Source organism: Macadamia integrifolia, chromosome 3 (assembly GCF_013358625.1).
Source record: "Macadamia integrifolia cultivar HAES 741 chromosome 3, SCU_Mint_v3, whole genome shotgun sequence".
In the NCBI taxonomy this organism is placed as follows: Eukaryota; Viridiplantae; Streptophyta; class Magnoliopsida; order Proteales; family Proteaceae; genus Macadamia; species Macadamia integrifolia.
In genome coordinates this window covers 25,792,675-25,808,713 of record NC_056559.1, presented here as the reverse complement: position 1 = coordinate 25,808,713, position 16,039 = coordinate 25,792,675, and the positions used below count along the sequence as shown (strand labels likewise).

General features: G+C 37.7%; 1 protein-coding gene across 1 annotated transcript in view; it reads right to left on the bottom strand.

The window, feature by feature from the left end:
- LOC122073574 (actin-related protein 9) overlaps positions 1-16,039 on the bottom strand; it is a 34,704-nt gene extending 18,665 nt beyond the window's left edge. The window contains exons 1-13 of the mRNA XM_042638167.1: positions 15,883-16,039; positions 15,691-15,763; positions 14,712-14,830; positions 14,499-14,558; positions 14,323-14,388; positions 11,633-11,735; positions 9,006-9,214; positions 7,648-7,768; positions 5,287-5,351; positions 3,561-3,650; positions 3,175-3,225; positions 2,721-2,852; positions 1,163-1,252 (exon numbers count right to left, since the gene is read on the bottom strand). Of these exons, the coding sequence (XP_042494101.1) occupies positions 1,163-1,252; positions 2,721-2,852; positions 3,175-3,225; positions 3,561-3,650; positions 5,287-5,351; positions 7,648-7,768; positions 9,006-9,214; positions 11,633-11,735; positions 14,323-14,388; positions 14,499-14,558; positions 14,712-14,830; positions 15,691-15,763; positions 15,883-15,885 (1,182 nt within the window). The 5' untranslated portion in view covers positions 15,886-16,039. The remainder of the gene's footprint in view (positions 1-1,162; positions 1,253-2,720; positions 2,853-3,174; positions 3,226-3,560; positions 3,651-5,286; positions 5,352-7,647; positions 7,769-9,005; positions 9,215-11,632; positions 11,736-14,322; positions 14,389-14,498; positions 14,559-14,711; positions 14,831-15,690; positions 15,764-15,882) is intronic.

The window sequence follows — 16,039 nt, the reverse complement described above, 5'->3', positions numbered from 1 at the left end:
AAGAAGTACCCTCAATAGAGGGTTTCTTTAATTTTCCTAATAATGTGTCCAATGAGACCTCTACTAGTAATGGAAAGACAGGTAGATCTGGAATACATGAGATAATTAGTTCCCTCCAATTTCACAGAGCTAGCCTCAAAAAGCATGCAATCATTGCGACTTTGTCTATCAGATCCAGAGGTTACAGTAGTTACTACAAACATGATTGAACCAGCAAAAAATCAACCATGAGTGAGAGAAATACTAGATCTTCAAAACCAGCTGTCAGAAAATGTCTATACTTGGATCGAATTGCCCAGTAAGGGTAGTGAGGCACTCCTCCAAATTATATCTGATTCTGATGAACTGTTCAGATAGGCAAATTAGGGTTTTGGGAGAAAACCCTAAATATCAAAAAAGAGGGGAGATTGCTCCAAAGACTTGGCAAATAGGGCCACAAGTCTGGTCGACCTCCTCTTCAAGGGTGAGGATGATCTCAAAAAATCAGCTAATTCTAAGGAGGGATTCCTAAAAATCGATTTGACCAGGGTCATGATTTGCAAAAATCAATTAGTGTTGAACTCCAATCTTGCAAGTAGTCGAGTCCTTCTAGGTTGCTGAACTTAATCTTCAAGAGGTAGAGGTGTGTTCTTTAAAGAGGAACCACACTCCCTAAGCGTAGAAGAATAAAAAATCACAGAGAGTGAAAGAACCCTATTTTTTTTTGCAAAGGTTTTGGCTTTTAGTAAGATGGAGGCTAACAAAGGTGATGGAAGGGAGGGGGATGGAGGCTTGCAATTCTCGAAGGAGAGAAGGGGCTGGAAACTGGAAACTTAGATCAGAAATTAGGCTCTGATACCATGTTAACAGTATGAATAGGGAGAATGCTTGTGTGTTCTGACTGATCACACAAGCCCCTTATTTATAATATGCAAAATAGAGTCATAATAGGAGTACAAGTAAAAGAAATAACCCAATTACAAGTATACCCCCCCATCCAGCCACCCCACTCTAAATAGGGTCGTGGAGGGGGCGGAAAGCCCCAATGTGCCCCTGCGGCACACTTAACTCCTATTCTAACAACAACAAAATAAGAAAGCATCTCTAAACAAGTTGACGGCCATTGACTATTAGGTAAACAGAGAGACAGATGCACAAAGGTTTTTAAAAAAGAGAAACCTACATTAAGAGCAGTCAGTCTAGTCTTATGGATTCCAGCAGGCATTCCATCCTCATAAGAATGAACTACTGAAACAGCATCGAGTTCCCCATCCTGCAAAATAAAGGAAATTCAATATAACTAGAAGCCATTTCATAATAATTTTTCAAATGCATGTTACTTTCAGCGAACTTCTAATTAAAGTACATGCCTTATGGTGTATAGACTACTGTCTACTTGGAAATCGTAACAAAATTTTCTATTTAGTCAACCCAATCGGATTTTATTGAATACAAGATTAGTTGTAAACATTCCACTGAACAAGAAATTCTTGAAGTTTTTTAAAGTCCCCTTTAATGAAAAAAAATCTGCTTTTCAATTCTGCTCCTAAGATTAAGACCATAAAATACCACAGCAGTACTAAGAAACATCTACAATATGGTCACAGCTGTTTTAGTAAGCTCCATGGTCACTAAGCCCAAACTAATGCCCAAGCAAGAACAGCATAAGATTATTTTCAACCCCAGAATGAAAACATGTAGAAAAAGTCGAACCAAAAACCTTCCAACAGAATATAAAGTTCACATCACAAGAATATGTAATGTTAAGCATCCCTGGAATGAACTCTAAGAATATAACCATTTCCGACTACTGAATTTGGTTCCAAGATTCCGGCGGTGGAGTTTATGAATAACCATCTGTCGAAGTTGATCTTTCTACCAGAAAAAAAAAAGAGGTTAATATTATGTTGCACCGGTATGAGCTTCTTCGAACGAGGAAAAAATGCCTTTTGCACTACTTCCACTCTCCAAGATCACACCTTTTAAGTCCCACCCAACTCAAATTCATCATTTTAAAGCCAGGAAACCCCTTTCACATAAAAATCCACATTTACAGTTATGAGAGTGGCAAGTATTAATAGCTGAATCAACTCATTGTGCCAAGAAACGACAGTGATTCCTTCCCCGCCATAAACCACATCAAGTATATGGCCTGAGACTCTAAGAAGACCATCTTTTCCTTATAAGAGCTCCATCCAAGTGCTGAAATCTCTGTTACAGTTTTTGAACTTGATAACTACTAACAACGGAAGCAATTCAATGGACTTCGACCACCAAGATTTCACTACGCAAACAGTTAGTGACTCTGACGAGGCCATCTTTTCCTTCAATTGTTCCATTCAACCAGTGACCAAAATTGTTTCTTGGCTCCATTAATACCAACTCCGGGCCAAAGAGGAGGAAGAAGCTCCAAGTCTCTTGAAAAAAAAATTACAACTGAAAAAGGAATGATTCAAGTCATAATCATATTGCACATATCATAAAAGGCCTTTCTTACTAAGTGCCTAGTTATCATTTGTAAAAATCATACAGCGAGCCAGCATCAATTCAATAAATGTGGCATACCACCACAATGAAGATGGACATAAGAAAGCTAGGGTTATAAATACAAAGTAAAAAAGATACAAAGATCCAGTGATTGAAAAGTTAGAAACAACTTGCTCCCAACAAGAGATCCTTAGTTCTTTAGCAAACAGCCCCTAAGGTCTAAGGATATCAAGGCGAACAAGTAAGAAACTCACTCTAATCTGGCAATAAGACTCTTTCAATTTGTTGAGCATCAACATGTCTATAGGCTTTGCCAGAGGGTTAGTAGAAATTGTTGGCCACGTCTGATGGTGTTGCTGAATCCATAGAAGGCCTCTTGATATATCCTGAAAGGGAGAATACTCATTTAGAGCTTGGCCAATACATGGCCACTTAGAAAATGAGCTTACAAATAAAGGAGTAGCTAAGTTAGGAAGGGAATAGGAGATCTAATGCTAATAAAAAAGATCTCAGCTGGTTGGATTATGACAACACATAATAGTGCCAATTACAAAGGTCCCGAAGGATGTATCCCAAAGTATCTCCTTATATTCATAAATTAAGGTTGAGAAAGCTAAACTTCAAAAGGTATGTATGGGAGAGGCTACATTTAACTGCTGAAATTAAAACGCACATGATAGGACATGGCTGTAAAATCAGGATACTCACCTCTCCACCAAATGGCAAAGTCACTCCAGTGGTAGGCAGAGCTACTCCATCCTGAAAATTAGCAGAGGCAACAATTAACTGTTAAAATAAAAGATTCCATCATTTCCCTCACTGCTGTATAAATGTGAACGTTTCATTCTTATAACTACCCTAGTATAAAATTTTTGGGTGGCGAAGCAAGAGGTTAGGATTAGCAGAGGAGGACACATTTTGATCCAAGTCTTTGGAATCTAAACTCACAGACTTGAGCAACATAGAAGCAGCAGATTCTGATTCAATTAATATGAAATTTTTGACACGCAATTGTTTAACGATTGTCAAATATTAAAGTCCAACATTATAAATAAATAAGTAAGAAATCAGTAATCCAGACAAACTGCCTCTACCTCAATGCAGATGATTGACGACATCTGAGCACCAATATTCACAACACATGCAGTTGATAGGCCATTACCAAAAGCAGCAGCAAGACCTTCCTGCTCAACCATGTTAAGAATAATAAATAAAAGGATCTTTGAACCAAAAAAGCTAGCAGAGTTGCTGCCCAAGGGGAATAGTACATTTTTCAAGTGAAAAAAAAAGGCGATGACTTCATAAATATGTTGCACATTGCCACTACCAAGACATTGTATCTTTCGCAATATATTGATAAAACAAAAGCCTATAGAGGTCAGTCCAATTGCATCATATGCATAAAAAGGGTTTGCGTGACAATGAATTTTTTTTGGTTGGTTGGATGACAATGACCTATGCCAACACATTAACCATATTGAACTAAACATGTCATCGCTGAATATAAGAAAAAAGTATCACATATGTTGAGGATGCAAAGATAATCCAGTCTGAAAAACTGGAACCATCAATCAGGATAGCAACGAAAATTATCAGAATGCCAAACTAAATGCTTGCTTGGTTATGGGAGTACAAATATTCCTCATCACTCAATCTAATATCCCCCAGGAATGGGTTTTCAATATATTTCCAGTTTGATTTATTGTGTGCTTCAAAGGATAGAGGGATCTTTTCCAGAAAGTTTTATAGGGAGCAATCTGGAAGGTGTTGTTCTAGTGTTCATAAGGCATACTGTCCATCGAGACTTGAAAATTGACAATGACTCATGGATCATCAAATATAACTAATGAGACCACAACACTTTTCAGCAGAAAGTTCCTATTTAAAAAAATACTGTATAAAGAAAGTGGAACTAAAGTTGCAGGGAGAAAAGAGAGTCATGACACACTCAACTTGAGCAAAAACCCAATATCAACTTTCTTTTTCATCAAATCTGTTTCTTTCGTTGGGTACAAGAAATTATATAAAGAGAAAAAACAAAGACTCCTAATTATATTTATATCCTAACACTGAAATAAAATGGAACTCTACCACCAGTAGCCTTCCCAAAGTAAAGCAAGATAAAATAAAAGACATAAAGACTAACTAAACTACTACCAGCCCTTATTAGACCAAAAACCCGGGTTAGGCCGGTTCCATCTGGGCTTGGGTTTCCAAACCCGGCATGCTGGCCAACCAGAAAGTCCATGTTCATTGACTGCTCCAGCACAAAAATGGAAGGAATAAAAGGTAGTGTCCCAAAAGGAAGTGGATCATGCTAAGCATGAATGAATGATATGACCCCGAAAAAGATGGGAATCGTGCAGAGAGATACAAAATTCAACACAGTTAGCTTGAATGACCAACCGACCAAGGCACCTGCCTAGGCAACCAAGATGACCCTCGTTGTCAAGGTGCCTAGACGCCAAGACAGTTGCCTAGGCGACACATTGACAACTATGCAGGGAATGTTTCATAAAAGAATGTAAATCATGTATGAGATATTGTATCTCAGTTTACAAAAACTGTAATCTGGCAGGTAAAACCTTGATAAGCAGAAGTAGAGCAACAAGTCTCACGAGCCAAAAAATACAGTTATCCAGCAAAAATTCAATGTTTCTAGGCAAGCTATTAACATCCAATTTTCAGATTATTACCAAGCATCAACAATTGGGTAAGTGACTAAGTAGAGATGGATTTCACTAAGTTAAAATATTCGATGCAAGTACATCAAGATGAAATGAAGGAAAATATGTCTTGCTGAGTAAAATATTTTAATACCTGGTGCACCACAGCTGAGCCAAACTGCAAATCCCGCAACATAATTGATAGCATCTCCTTTATTTCTGTGTAGAACAAAAAGATTCAAGCATTGAACTTCTTAAACAACTGCAGCAACGTTCAAGAACAGTCATGTTCTGAAATCTTACCCAATGTCATCAAGTTGAAAGGTGGTTCAATGTGCACCCCATGCACCTTATCACCCTACACCTAGCACTACTTCAACTAGACAGATACTTGTGCACAGTTGGGATGCTATCTTCCAGCAAACAAAGAATGAGCTCTATTCGTTGAACCATAGCTCCCTAATGTTTGATGTAGTACACTAAACAGAACCCATCTGTAATTTATATACCTATTAGGGTAGAGAGTTTAATACTTAGTTATCATGCACATTTCGTATAGAACATAGGCTTTGTTATCATACACAGCATATTAGGCTTTGTTATCATCCACAGGGTATTGTAATTTTACTGCATCAAACATTGTATAGTATGTATTTACCAAAAAAACATTGTATAGTATGTGATATTATCATGCGATGTTTCTACCCAAAAAAAATATATAATATCATACTATGTCAATTTCTATTGCTAATTTCATACTATCTTCGTGTCAGAAATAAAATGGATGGGTAACATCTCCAAAATTCTGAGGCAGTGTGGTTGAAATTTTCTCTGAGAAGAAAGCATGTTTCATTATGCCTACAAGGACTACTAGAGTGATGATTGATGAACACAAGAATAATATATTATCATAAAAAATAGCATTATTATTATGGGCCAAGCAAATCTGGTCAGCCCAAAAATCTGGCACGTGGAATGTCGGATGAGGCCAAAATTTTAAGGACAGATAGACCCCTATGTCCCCTCCTCACATGACAAGTTTCAGACCAGAGAGAGTTTGGCAAATGGCAAAATAAAGCTTCGAAAATCGAGGCATATGGGAGAAGTGCACAGTAGTGGCCGGATTACTATAAGCTTGCATGGGTATGCATAGAGATGCATGCCAACACACAGGGAAGTATATGGTTGAATTTGAGTTTGCAACTTGACAAGTGGCCTATCTATACTGTTCACTGTCATTTCAATGGTCGGAATTACCACATTCTGCTAAATGGCAAAGTTTTGTGGACCATCAAGGGAAGCTTATCTTGACAAGGCTGTAAAGTTACATTTTTCACTATTATTATGTCTTTTCATTTCATAAGCTACTATTACTGTAGTTGCAGCTGCTATTGTATTTGTCATCATTGTCATATTCCCTGATGTTTTGCAGTAACTCAACAAAAAGGGTTGGCTACACTTGATCCAATCTGCTACTTTCATTATTCAACTGAGATAACAACCTGATTCAGATTGAGAGCATTAATTACTGGGAAAAACTCATCACCACTCAGTTACATTTAAAAACATCCAAAGCAATGCTCACTTGACACGTTGCAGCCATGGACAGAAGCATCCCTATTTGATATAGGACCTTATACTCATCCCCCAGTGAAATTTGCACAAAACAAGCGTAGGAAGTGGTAAGAAGTGAGTTTAAAGCTTCATAAAATTACAAGAATGGCAACCATAACAGAATTAGTGCCATTCTTGTAATTCAGACCACTTTTAGGAAACTTCCTTTAATTGCTTTGGCGCTGAAACAATAGCAGTTACATGGGTAAAGTGTCCTCTATCACGCACGGGCCCACTCATGTTTGCCATGTGGCAAGGTGTGACAAATACCAATCACCACAAATAGTTGTCACAACAAAATTAGTAAACCCAAAGTCCCATACCCAACCAAACCTTGCTTCTGAACATAATTTATATTATCATTGGCAATGTTAGGTGTCACAACTCACAAAGGCTAGGGACATTCATCTCTGCCACAAGTAGCCATGTGGCAAACATGGGTGAGCCCATGTGATAGAGGAAATTACACCCATCTCACTAGTCAAATTTCAGCAACAAATGAAGTGTATAAAGCATCCAAAGTGACAGAAAAATACAAGAATACCACTAACTTCTACTATTACGAGATAGCATTTAGCATCTTGTAATTTTATGAAACTTCAAACTTACTTTTAACAGCTTCATATGCTTGTTTCAGGCTGAAATTTCACAAGTTAGATGGGTGTGGTATACTCTACCACATGGACCCTCCCTAATCCATCCATGTTTGTCACTCATAAGGGGAGTTTGACGTCGGCATGATGAATCACATAGACCTACCCACATCCAACCATGTTACATTGTGATGATGACAAAGTTCAAAAAAACAGTGTGATGTTTAGTTTTTCCCTTATGAAACAAAGAAAGGGAAAATGATAAGATACCAAGGAGAAGGAAAAAGGAGTTGTCGTCATAAACTTACCACGACTATCAAAAGTTTCTGGCACGATAAGAACAGCAGAATACATTCTTCTATGAGGCTGTGGAATATGCAGTTTTTCAGTCAAAATCCAGTCCCAAATGGTAGTCAAGTCTTCAAACACCTGTTGACAGACAGGAGAAAATAATTGTTAAAAGGAGGTAGAGAAGCCTGCTAACAGTTATGTCTGGAAAAAAGTAACTATTGCAAAATCAACAGAATCAAGTTTCAAGAGTGATAAACTGCAGGCACCATAACTGAAATGGTAGCTTGGCAATGCCCAAGCACCTACACCTGACTGAGGACTCAAATGCGTACCATCATAGACAATGCAGGTGGAGTCAAGTAGATACTCCAGGCAAAATAGCACAGGGTAATGACACTATTGTCGATTAGTTGTTTACTCACTATTTAGAGAAAGAAGACAAAAAGAAACATCCAATAACATCACTATTCTCCGGAAGGGACCATATCTCATGAGAGGGATTGCGAGTCAGAGTCTGGTTTGCAAGACAGGATAGTCATGTGTAAGCCCAACATTTTAGGGCTTCAGCCTTGTTCACTCATTCTATCAAATAGTTAAACAGGAAGAAAACCTATTGAATAGGAAATACAAAATCCAAGGCTGTCCTAAGCCTGCAATTACAGGGTTTCAACATCACTATTTTGCCCTTCCAAATACTTAAAATGGAAATGGAAAGAGAACGAACAACCCACCCTCCCAACCTCTTTTAAAAAGGAAAAGAGAGAGGATCAATCTCAGTCTAAGGGAAACTAGGCATTCTTACAAAATAGGGGGAAGATAAAAAAGCAAAATGTTCTTAACCTTTTCTTCATCAGATAATCATCCCAACATGAAGCAGACATCTACAAGTTTTCTTTCTTTTCTTTGGTTGGGGAGGGGGGGTTACGATGTATTTATTACGTTTATGTATGCCAATATCAGATACCATTACCAACCCAAGCTGCAAAACACAATAACAAAGATTTAATGCAATTTGACATTACATATAACAGAATATGCAATTGTTAAGGCTGTATCTTGTTCCCAACTGAAACAAAACCATTTCATTTCGTATTTCAATAGCATTTGAAAACATAAGGCTAAGATTCCGAACGGAATCATCTCAGACATGCTGGTAGTTCAGTAGAAAGTAGTTCATTCTACATTTTTAAGGAAACGAAACGAATTCTATTACTCACCCAGAAATAATTGATGAATGGAAATGCGTTCATTTCAGTGCAGACCATAAGAACTCTGATGCTAAGGCAACTAAAAACAAACCAGTGCATTCCAGGTGACAACCAATTGCATCCTAAACCTGAATGAAACAGCTAAGGAAGGATGTGGAGGAACATACCTGCTGCATAGGATAATATTGAGAAACATTGAAGTGACCTCTACGAATGGGACGGCACAAGCAATATGGCTCAGTTGGAGAAATTTTTAGGGCTTCCTCACCACAAATGAACTCTCTAAACTTAAAATCACTTGATTCAGGCTCTATACCATCAGTATCTTCAGGATTGTCCAAGGGTTCATCTTTAACACCCTCATCCTCCAATTTTTCTGGAGAAAACCACCCATCAGTTGCTCCAAATATGAAACACAAGCATGAAAACAAAAAATTCATGTCAAGAAAGCATCTCTACAAACCATAGCAAATTTTCACATGCTTTGTTCCCAATCTTGATGGACCAAGAATTACAGATGGTATCATAAATACAATAGAACAGAGTAACCAAAAGGAGCAAACAAATGCCTAATCAAATTATTCTATTTCCTTGGGTCCCTATCTGATTAGTTCCCCTGTCAATTTCTAGCCTTGACGGCTTCTTGTTCTTGTACTATTAGCTTGCGCAATTTGTTTGTACTTCTTCTCCCCATCGCACTAAAATTCTTTGTCAATAATTCGATTATCAAGAAGGGGGGAGGGGTTAACCCACATTCATTATGCCATAAATCTCCTGGAGGCAGTCATAACTCCCTTCACTTCCCTCTCCATCCACCCCACCCCCAAAAAAAAAAAAAAACTATTTCACCATCAGTAAAGCATCTAGGATTACGGACTTCCATGTGATGGTGACACAACACTTTCTGAGGTCAGGACAGTCAACCTGCCACTCACCACTATGCAATACAAACAATAAAATACAACAGGTCATGAGACCGTTATTACATCCTTGTTGACTCTAGGCCTCCTCATTGCAATGCATCTACCAGCAGAAACTAGCAAATCATGACTCAGCCTTGCATCCTTACAGTATCAGCCCCCAAGCATAAGTTCAGGCTCATATGCCAAAACATCAAGAACAATAATGCCATGTGGTCTCGAAAGCATCACTCATTGCATCCTGAAGCAAATGGTAGTTGTTGAAATTTGCCTACATTCTATATCAAATGTTTCAGGATGTGCGGTACCATCTTCTCACATTCCAGGAAGTGCCAGTGTGACATCCAATAGTTCACTAGGATAGGTGAATAATTTGATCACATCTTTATGTAGCATGAAATTCTCTTCCGGGGGGGCGGGGGGGAAGAAGGGTAAAAATAATTCAGTCCCTACCAATGCCTTAAAAAAAAACAAATAATTTACGAGGGATGGAAATGCATTAGATCTCAATTCAGGTCAGACACGTGCTGAAACCAAATCTAACCTATTACATATTGACCACCCCTGACGTCACCTGCCCCTTCAAGCTTGCAAGAGGGTTCCACGCTTAATAAGGCAAACACAGTGAGCTCCATGTTTTCCCATACCAAACCCCACCCTTCTCAATAGGAACGGGGCATATCAGGTCTCGGGCACCACTGTCATCTTGCAAGTCAACTAAATGAGGATCAACTCTTTTTATGTTACATACCAATGCATCTTCAAATGCTTGGCCTTCTCAAATACCTGTGTTTCTCCAGTGGAAGACCCCCACATCTTAATGTCACAAGTTCTTGTATTTCATCTCTTATTTTCATTTCACATTGCTTTGTGCAATTTTGTGTCTATAGATATAAAAACAATATTATCTTCATTCGTATACTCATAACTTAATTATTATACTCAGTAAACTATTTAGCGTCTACCTTTTTATTCAATGGAATAAATCAACTGGACAAGTTGATTTGTCCCAATTGCTTCGGCCAACAGGGGCTCTATATGTGCCAAAAACTGACATACAAGCTCATGTGTAAGTTGCACAATTTGGAAGCAACCAGCATAAGGTCCTCTTCAACAGTCAAAGAATCAGGCAAAATTGCATTTTGTCCCTGTTTGTCAGCCACATGAAGGAGTAGTTTCACCCCATTAGTACATTGTCAAATGCTTGTAATTTACAACTGACTCTTCAGTCATTAGTGGATAACTGTGGGATCATGGATATTCTTTCTTTCTTTCTTTCTTTCTTTCTTTCTTTCTTTCTTCCTTCTTCTTCTCCTTCTTTTTTTTTTTCTTTTTTTCTGGGTATGTTAATACTGAAGTGACGAGAGAAAAAGCTGCTGAAAGCATTTCTACGTCCGGTACTTCACTAGCATAATCATTCATGAAAATGAAAGCAATAGTCGTCACTATGCATATATCAAAAAGAAATGGAAAAATAAACAAAAGGAGAAAGTGTATCCTTTTTATTTGCATCATAACTCATTAAACATGCAACTACACTTTGTCAACTTAGGGTGCCATCCAGACTAAAGCAATGTTATATCAGCCTAAAAAAAGGATGGGCAGCCACAAATACCAAAAAGACAGGAACATCACATCAACACATGATGGAGCAGCTGTGAAGCCATACTATCAAATGGGAGCGAGGTTTAGACAAAAGTGAATACATCTACCGGCAAGGTAGAAAGCCTCAGAAGAAAAATTAAATTACTGAAACTATAAAAAACAGAACTCCAACATATAATCACTAGCCAGTTAAGTGCTTACAATACAGTCAAAAGGATGAGAAAGCTAGCTGCAGTGGACCAATTCCGAAAAGGCAGCCTTATAGTTACCTACTGCTGAAGATGAAGTGGGGTTCCTCTCCATCACATCTGTCCAACTGAAAGTTGAGTCCTTCTTGCCACTTTGCAGATTATAACCATCAACACGTACAGTCTGCATAAGATGATCATTGATTTTATGTGCAATTTAGATCTATAATTACTATTTTAAGCATTAATCTTTTTTATATTTGAGGCATTAATCTTGTGACCAAAACTCTATCTGATGAAAGACTATATACTTGGTAATGTTATTACAGGAATACTATCCATGTTTGAGAAGCGTGAATGCTCCTGACAAGTGACAAGAGGCATCCGTTATAGCAAAAAAGAACGAAAAGTTTAAGACTTTCCTGTCACAAAAACTTAACTCATGTTTCAGTAAGTCTTTTGAGAGGAACACTATTCATTATTAACACACATGTTTTTTATGTAAGGGCTTTCTTGGTCATCATGGGCTAGGCCTAAGGCCAATATTTAGTCCATGAGAATGAGGAATTTCTAGAAGCATGTTAGTAGTCAATGGTCATTGGTGGAGTCTCCATTGTCAATAAAGGAGGTTCAATTGTCAACGGCAAAAATATTTTGTTTGATGGAAATTACGTAAATGTCTGGTGGATTTGTTAGTGGAATGTATTTTTTAATGTTGGATTAGCCTATAAATACATGTAATTCCTTCAAGACAAGAGAAGGAGAAAGAATGACAAGATGAAAGATGGGTCTTTGGCATTCCATTGCTTGTTGTGAGAGATAGTTGCAAGGTGTGATGCTTTGCATGGTCGGTGAGATGCTAACGAAGGCTTTTTTTTTTTTTTTTGGTCTTTATATCATCAATCCTATTGCAATTGATCACCCGCTGGTTTATTTTACAAGGTTCAAGATTAATATTGCATTATTTAGTATCAGAGCTATGGAGCGATGAGAAATGAAAATCGGCGACAGCTATCATACTTATGCACTCGTAGGAGACAAATGAAATCAAGTTGCGGAGAATTGATGTAGATCAAAAGTTCCAGCAAGAAGGACGAGCGAACATAGGCCTAGATTTGTTGATCTTCATGGGCCAGGCCTAGGCCCAAGTCTAAGACTAATATTTAGTCGATATGTGAAGAAATTTCTAGAAACATGTTAGTAGTCTATGGCCATTAGTGGAGTATCCATTGTCAATAAAGGAGGTTCTATTGTCAATAGTGGAGGTTACATTGTCGAAACGGAGGTCCATTGTCAATGGTGGAGTTATTTTTTTTTATGAAAGCTAGGTAAATGTTTGGCGGATTTGTTAGTGGATTGTATTTTTTAATGTTGGGTTAGCCTGTAAATGCATGTAATTCTTTCAAGACAAAGGGAGATGAAAATGAATGAAGAGATGGGCTTTGACATTCCATGGCTTGCTGTGAAAGGCAGTTACAAATGCCCAAGTCATGTCCTTTATTTGCTTTCCTATGTAACATCAAAAGAAAGAAACAAATTTTGTTTTGATTTCTGTTATGAAATAGATTTTGTTTTTATTTTTATTTTTGATGTCCATATATCATTCGATCATGTTGCAATTGATCTCACTGGTTTATACATTCATCGAAGCCGAATGAAATAAGCCAGGGAGAATTGATGTGAAAAAGAAGCTCCAGAAAGAAGGACCAACCAACATAGGCCCAAATTTGTGGTCTTCACGGGCCAGGCCTAAGGCCAATATTTAGTCCATGTGTTAGTGGAATTTCTATAAGCATGTTAGTAGTTAACGGTCATTAGTGGACTCTCCATTGTCAATGAAGGAGGTTTGATGGTCAATGTTGGAGTCATTTTGTTTGGTGGAAGTTAGTTAATGGTCAATGTATGGTGGATTTGTTAGTTGATTGTAATTTTTAATGTGTTAGCCTATAAATATGTAATTCCTTCAAGACAAGAGAGAAGGAGAAAGAATGAATAGATGAAACATGGGATTTGGCATTCTATGGCTCTCCCTGAGAGGCAGTTGCAAGGTGTGATGCTTTGCGTGGCTGGTGAGATGTTGACCAAGGTGATACCCAATTCAATCCTTTTATTTGCTTTCTTATATAACATCAAATGAAGAAAACAAATTCTGTTTTGATTTTTGTTATGAATTTTATTCTCTTTTTTTTCCCCCCTTTTTCTTTAATTTGTTGTCCCCATATCATTGATTGAAAATGATCTCCCGCTGGTTTATTTTACTCATTCAAGATCAATCTTGCAATAATGGGTTTGTACCTCCTAAGCAACTTAACTTTAAATCATAAGCATCAAGTAATCCTTCACCCCTTTTAAAACATTTTTAAAATGTAATAAATCATCATTCTAGGTGCTTCGACAGGATTGTTCATGTTCTGCACAACCACCACAAATCACAGGCACTGATGTTGCTTAGTTTTACTTTGTCCCCTACTGCCACCATTTGAGCCATGGCCTACAAAGCTGAGCTATCACTCTCAACTAGTCTGTGGGTGCCTTCAAGGTGGATTTTCAATATACAGTAAAATATGAAAAGCATCCATGCTTTCCATTAGCTACCTCCAATACAATTTCCTCATTGTGGACAACAGTCACACTTAGTCATTAATCACTATCCAATGAGTAAAAAAAAGGCAATAAATGGCAACATTCAACAGCTACCATGAACACAACACAAAGACCTGAGATAGGAATTAAGATTCAAAATGAAGTACATCATTCATGGCAATCTGTACCTTGCGCGGGAAAGAGTTGTTTGCGACTTCCTCATCCAAAAATGGAATCTTCAGCAAAGATGCTATCTGACATAAACAGATAAAAGCAATTCATCAGAAGCATGCACTTAAATAAAGCATGACGGGAGAGAAGAGAGTGAGAGAAATATGTAAAACAAAATGTCATCTATTTTTACAATATCATAAGCCTTCTCACGCTCCTGTTGCTGAGCCGGAGTAATTCCTGAATTAAGCATCTGGAAACCAAAAACAAAGAATGATGCAGAAACATCAACAATAAAACCTTTTTTCCTCTCTCTATTTTCCCCCATGGGATGCATTATTCACTTAATCAATGAAAGGATAGGATCATAGGACTACTCAGAAACCTAAAATTACGCTTCCTTTACCTGATCTTGCACATTTTTCTTGGGGTCCTGATTGTCTCCTCTCGTGTACTTAGCAATACAGTGTGGAATAATAAAAGGGTACTGCTGTTGAGCAAGACCTATCCGCAAATTTGCAGAACCTGAACACCAAAAATAACATGTAAAAACTAAACAAAGATCAACTGCATCTAAATCCCCATAAGAGACCTTAGAATGCTATAATAACACATGTCCTTCTCAAAAAGAAAATATAAAAGAACATAAAAAATAAATAAAAGAGGGACCGAGTTTCCCTAATTCGTTCACCGTGGCCCACCCACCGGTAGGGGGCGCACGCGGGGTCTCCTCCCTTCAATCCATGCAGCGATGTTCACCACATGGTGATACTGATTTTTATTTACCTCTAACCACATAAAACAAAATGCTCAATACATAAATTTGCCAGAGAAATTATTCCACTTGCTACTTCAGATGATAAAAACAAAATGCTCAATACAAAATGATTTGATGCTAGCAATAATTTAGAATTGTTCATAAAGAGTGATTGTCATAACTCTCAACTATCATTATGTGACCAGAAAATCACCCTCTTGAATGTCAATTATGACTCCATGAACTCTACTATTGTTTACAAAAGAAACAGGACCAACACAAACAAACTTTCATCTTCTAGGGCTTAATATGAATTTGCTTTTACGGACAATAACAATTTAATTGCATCTTAGGATAACAATTTTTTTTTTGAGTGAGTGTTAATATATCCATATGCTTTGTGTTCACTCGACAAAATCACTCCGAATGCTTTTGACAAACGACCGTAAAACATCTGAATTGAAGCATGGCCCAAACGATCTTTATAACATAGTTCTCATGTACGAGGGAAAACTTATACTCAAGGATTTGTCACAAATAAAAAATTTAAGCAACAATTAATAATATAGAACAGTTGAAAACGGAAAATTCAAAGGAGGTGTAGGGAATAAATCTGAGGGTTGAAGACCTGGGTTAATCACTACTATGTTGGCGCCTCGATCGGCGATGACCTGAGAAGGAACCGCTGATTTCAGATAGTCCTGCAAAAACAAGAACAAGAGTTTTAGAACACACAAATTGCGAAACCCTAAAAAACTCAGGATTAGAGAGAGTAAGAATGCAGAGTAGGTAGAACGAAGCATAGGCTTCAACACTTTACCATGGCGGGAGACTGGAGAGAGAAGCGCCTTATGCTCTACTGAATCATGGAGCTATATTGTGAACTTCTCGTTTCGACTCGGGTAGTGAAGTCATGGAGTTCTTTTCCGAAATGGGTGCTTTTGAAATAAATAAAAAATCCACTGTAGAATGAAATC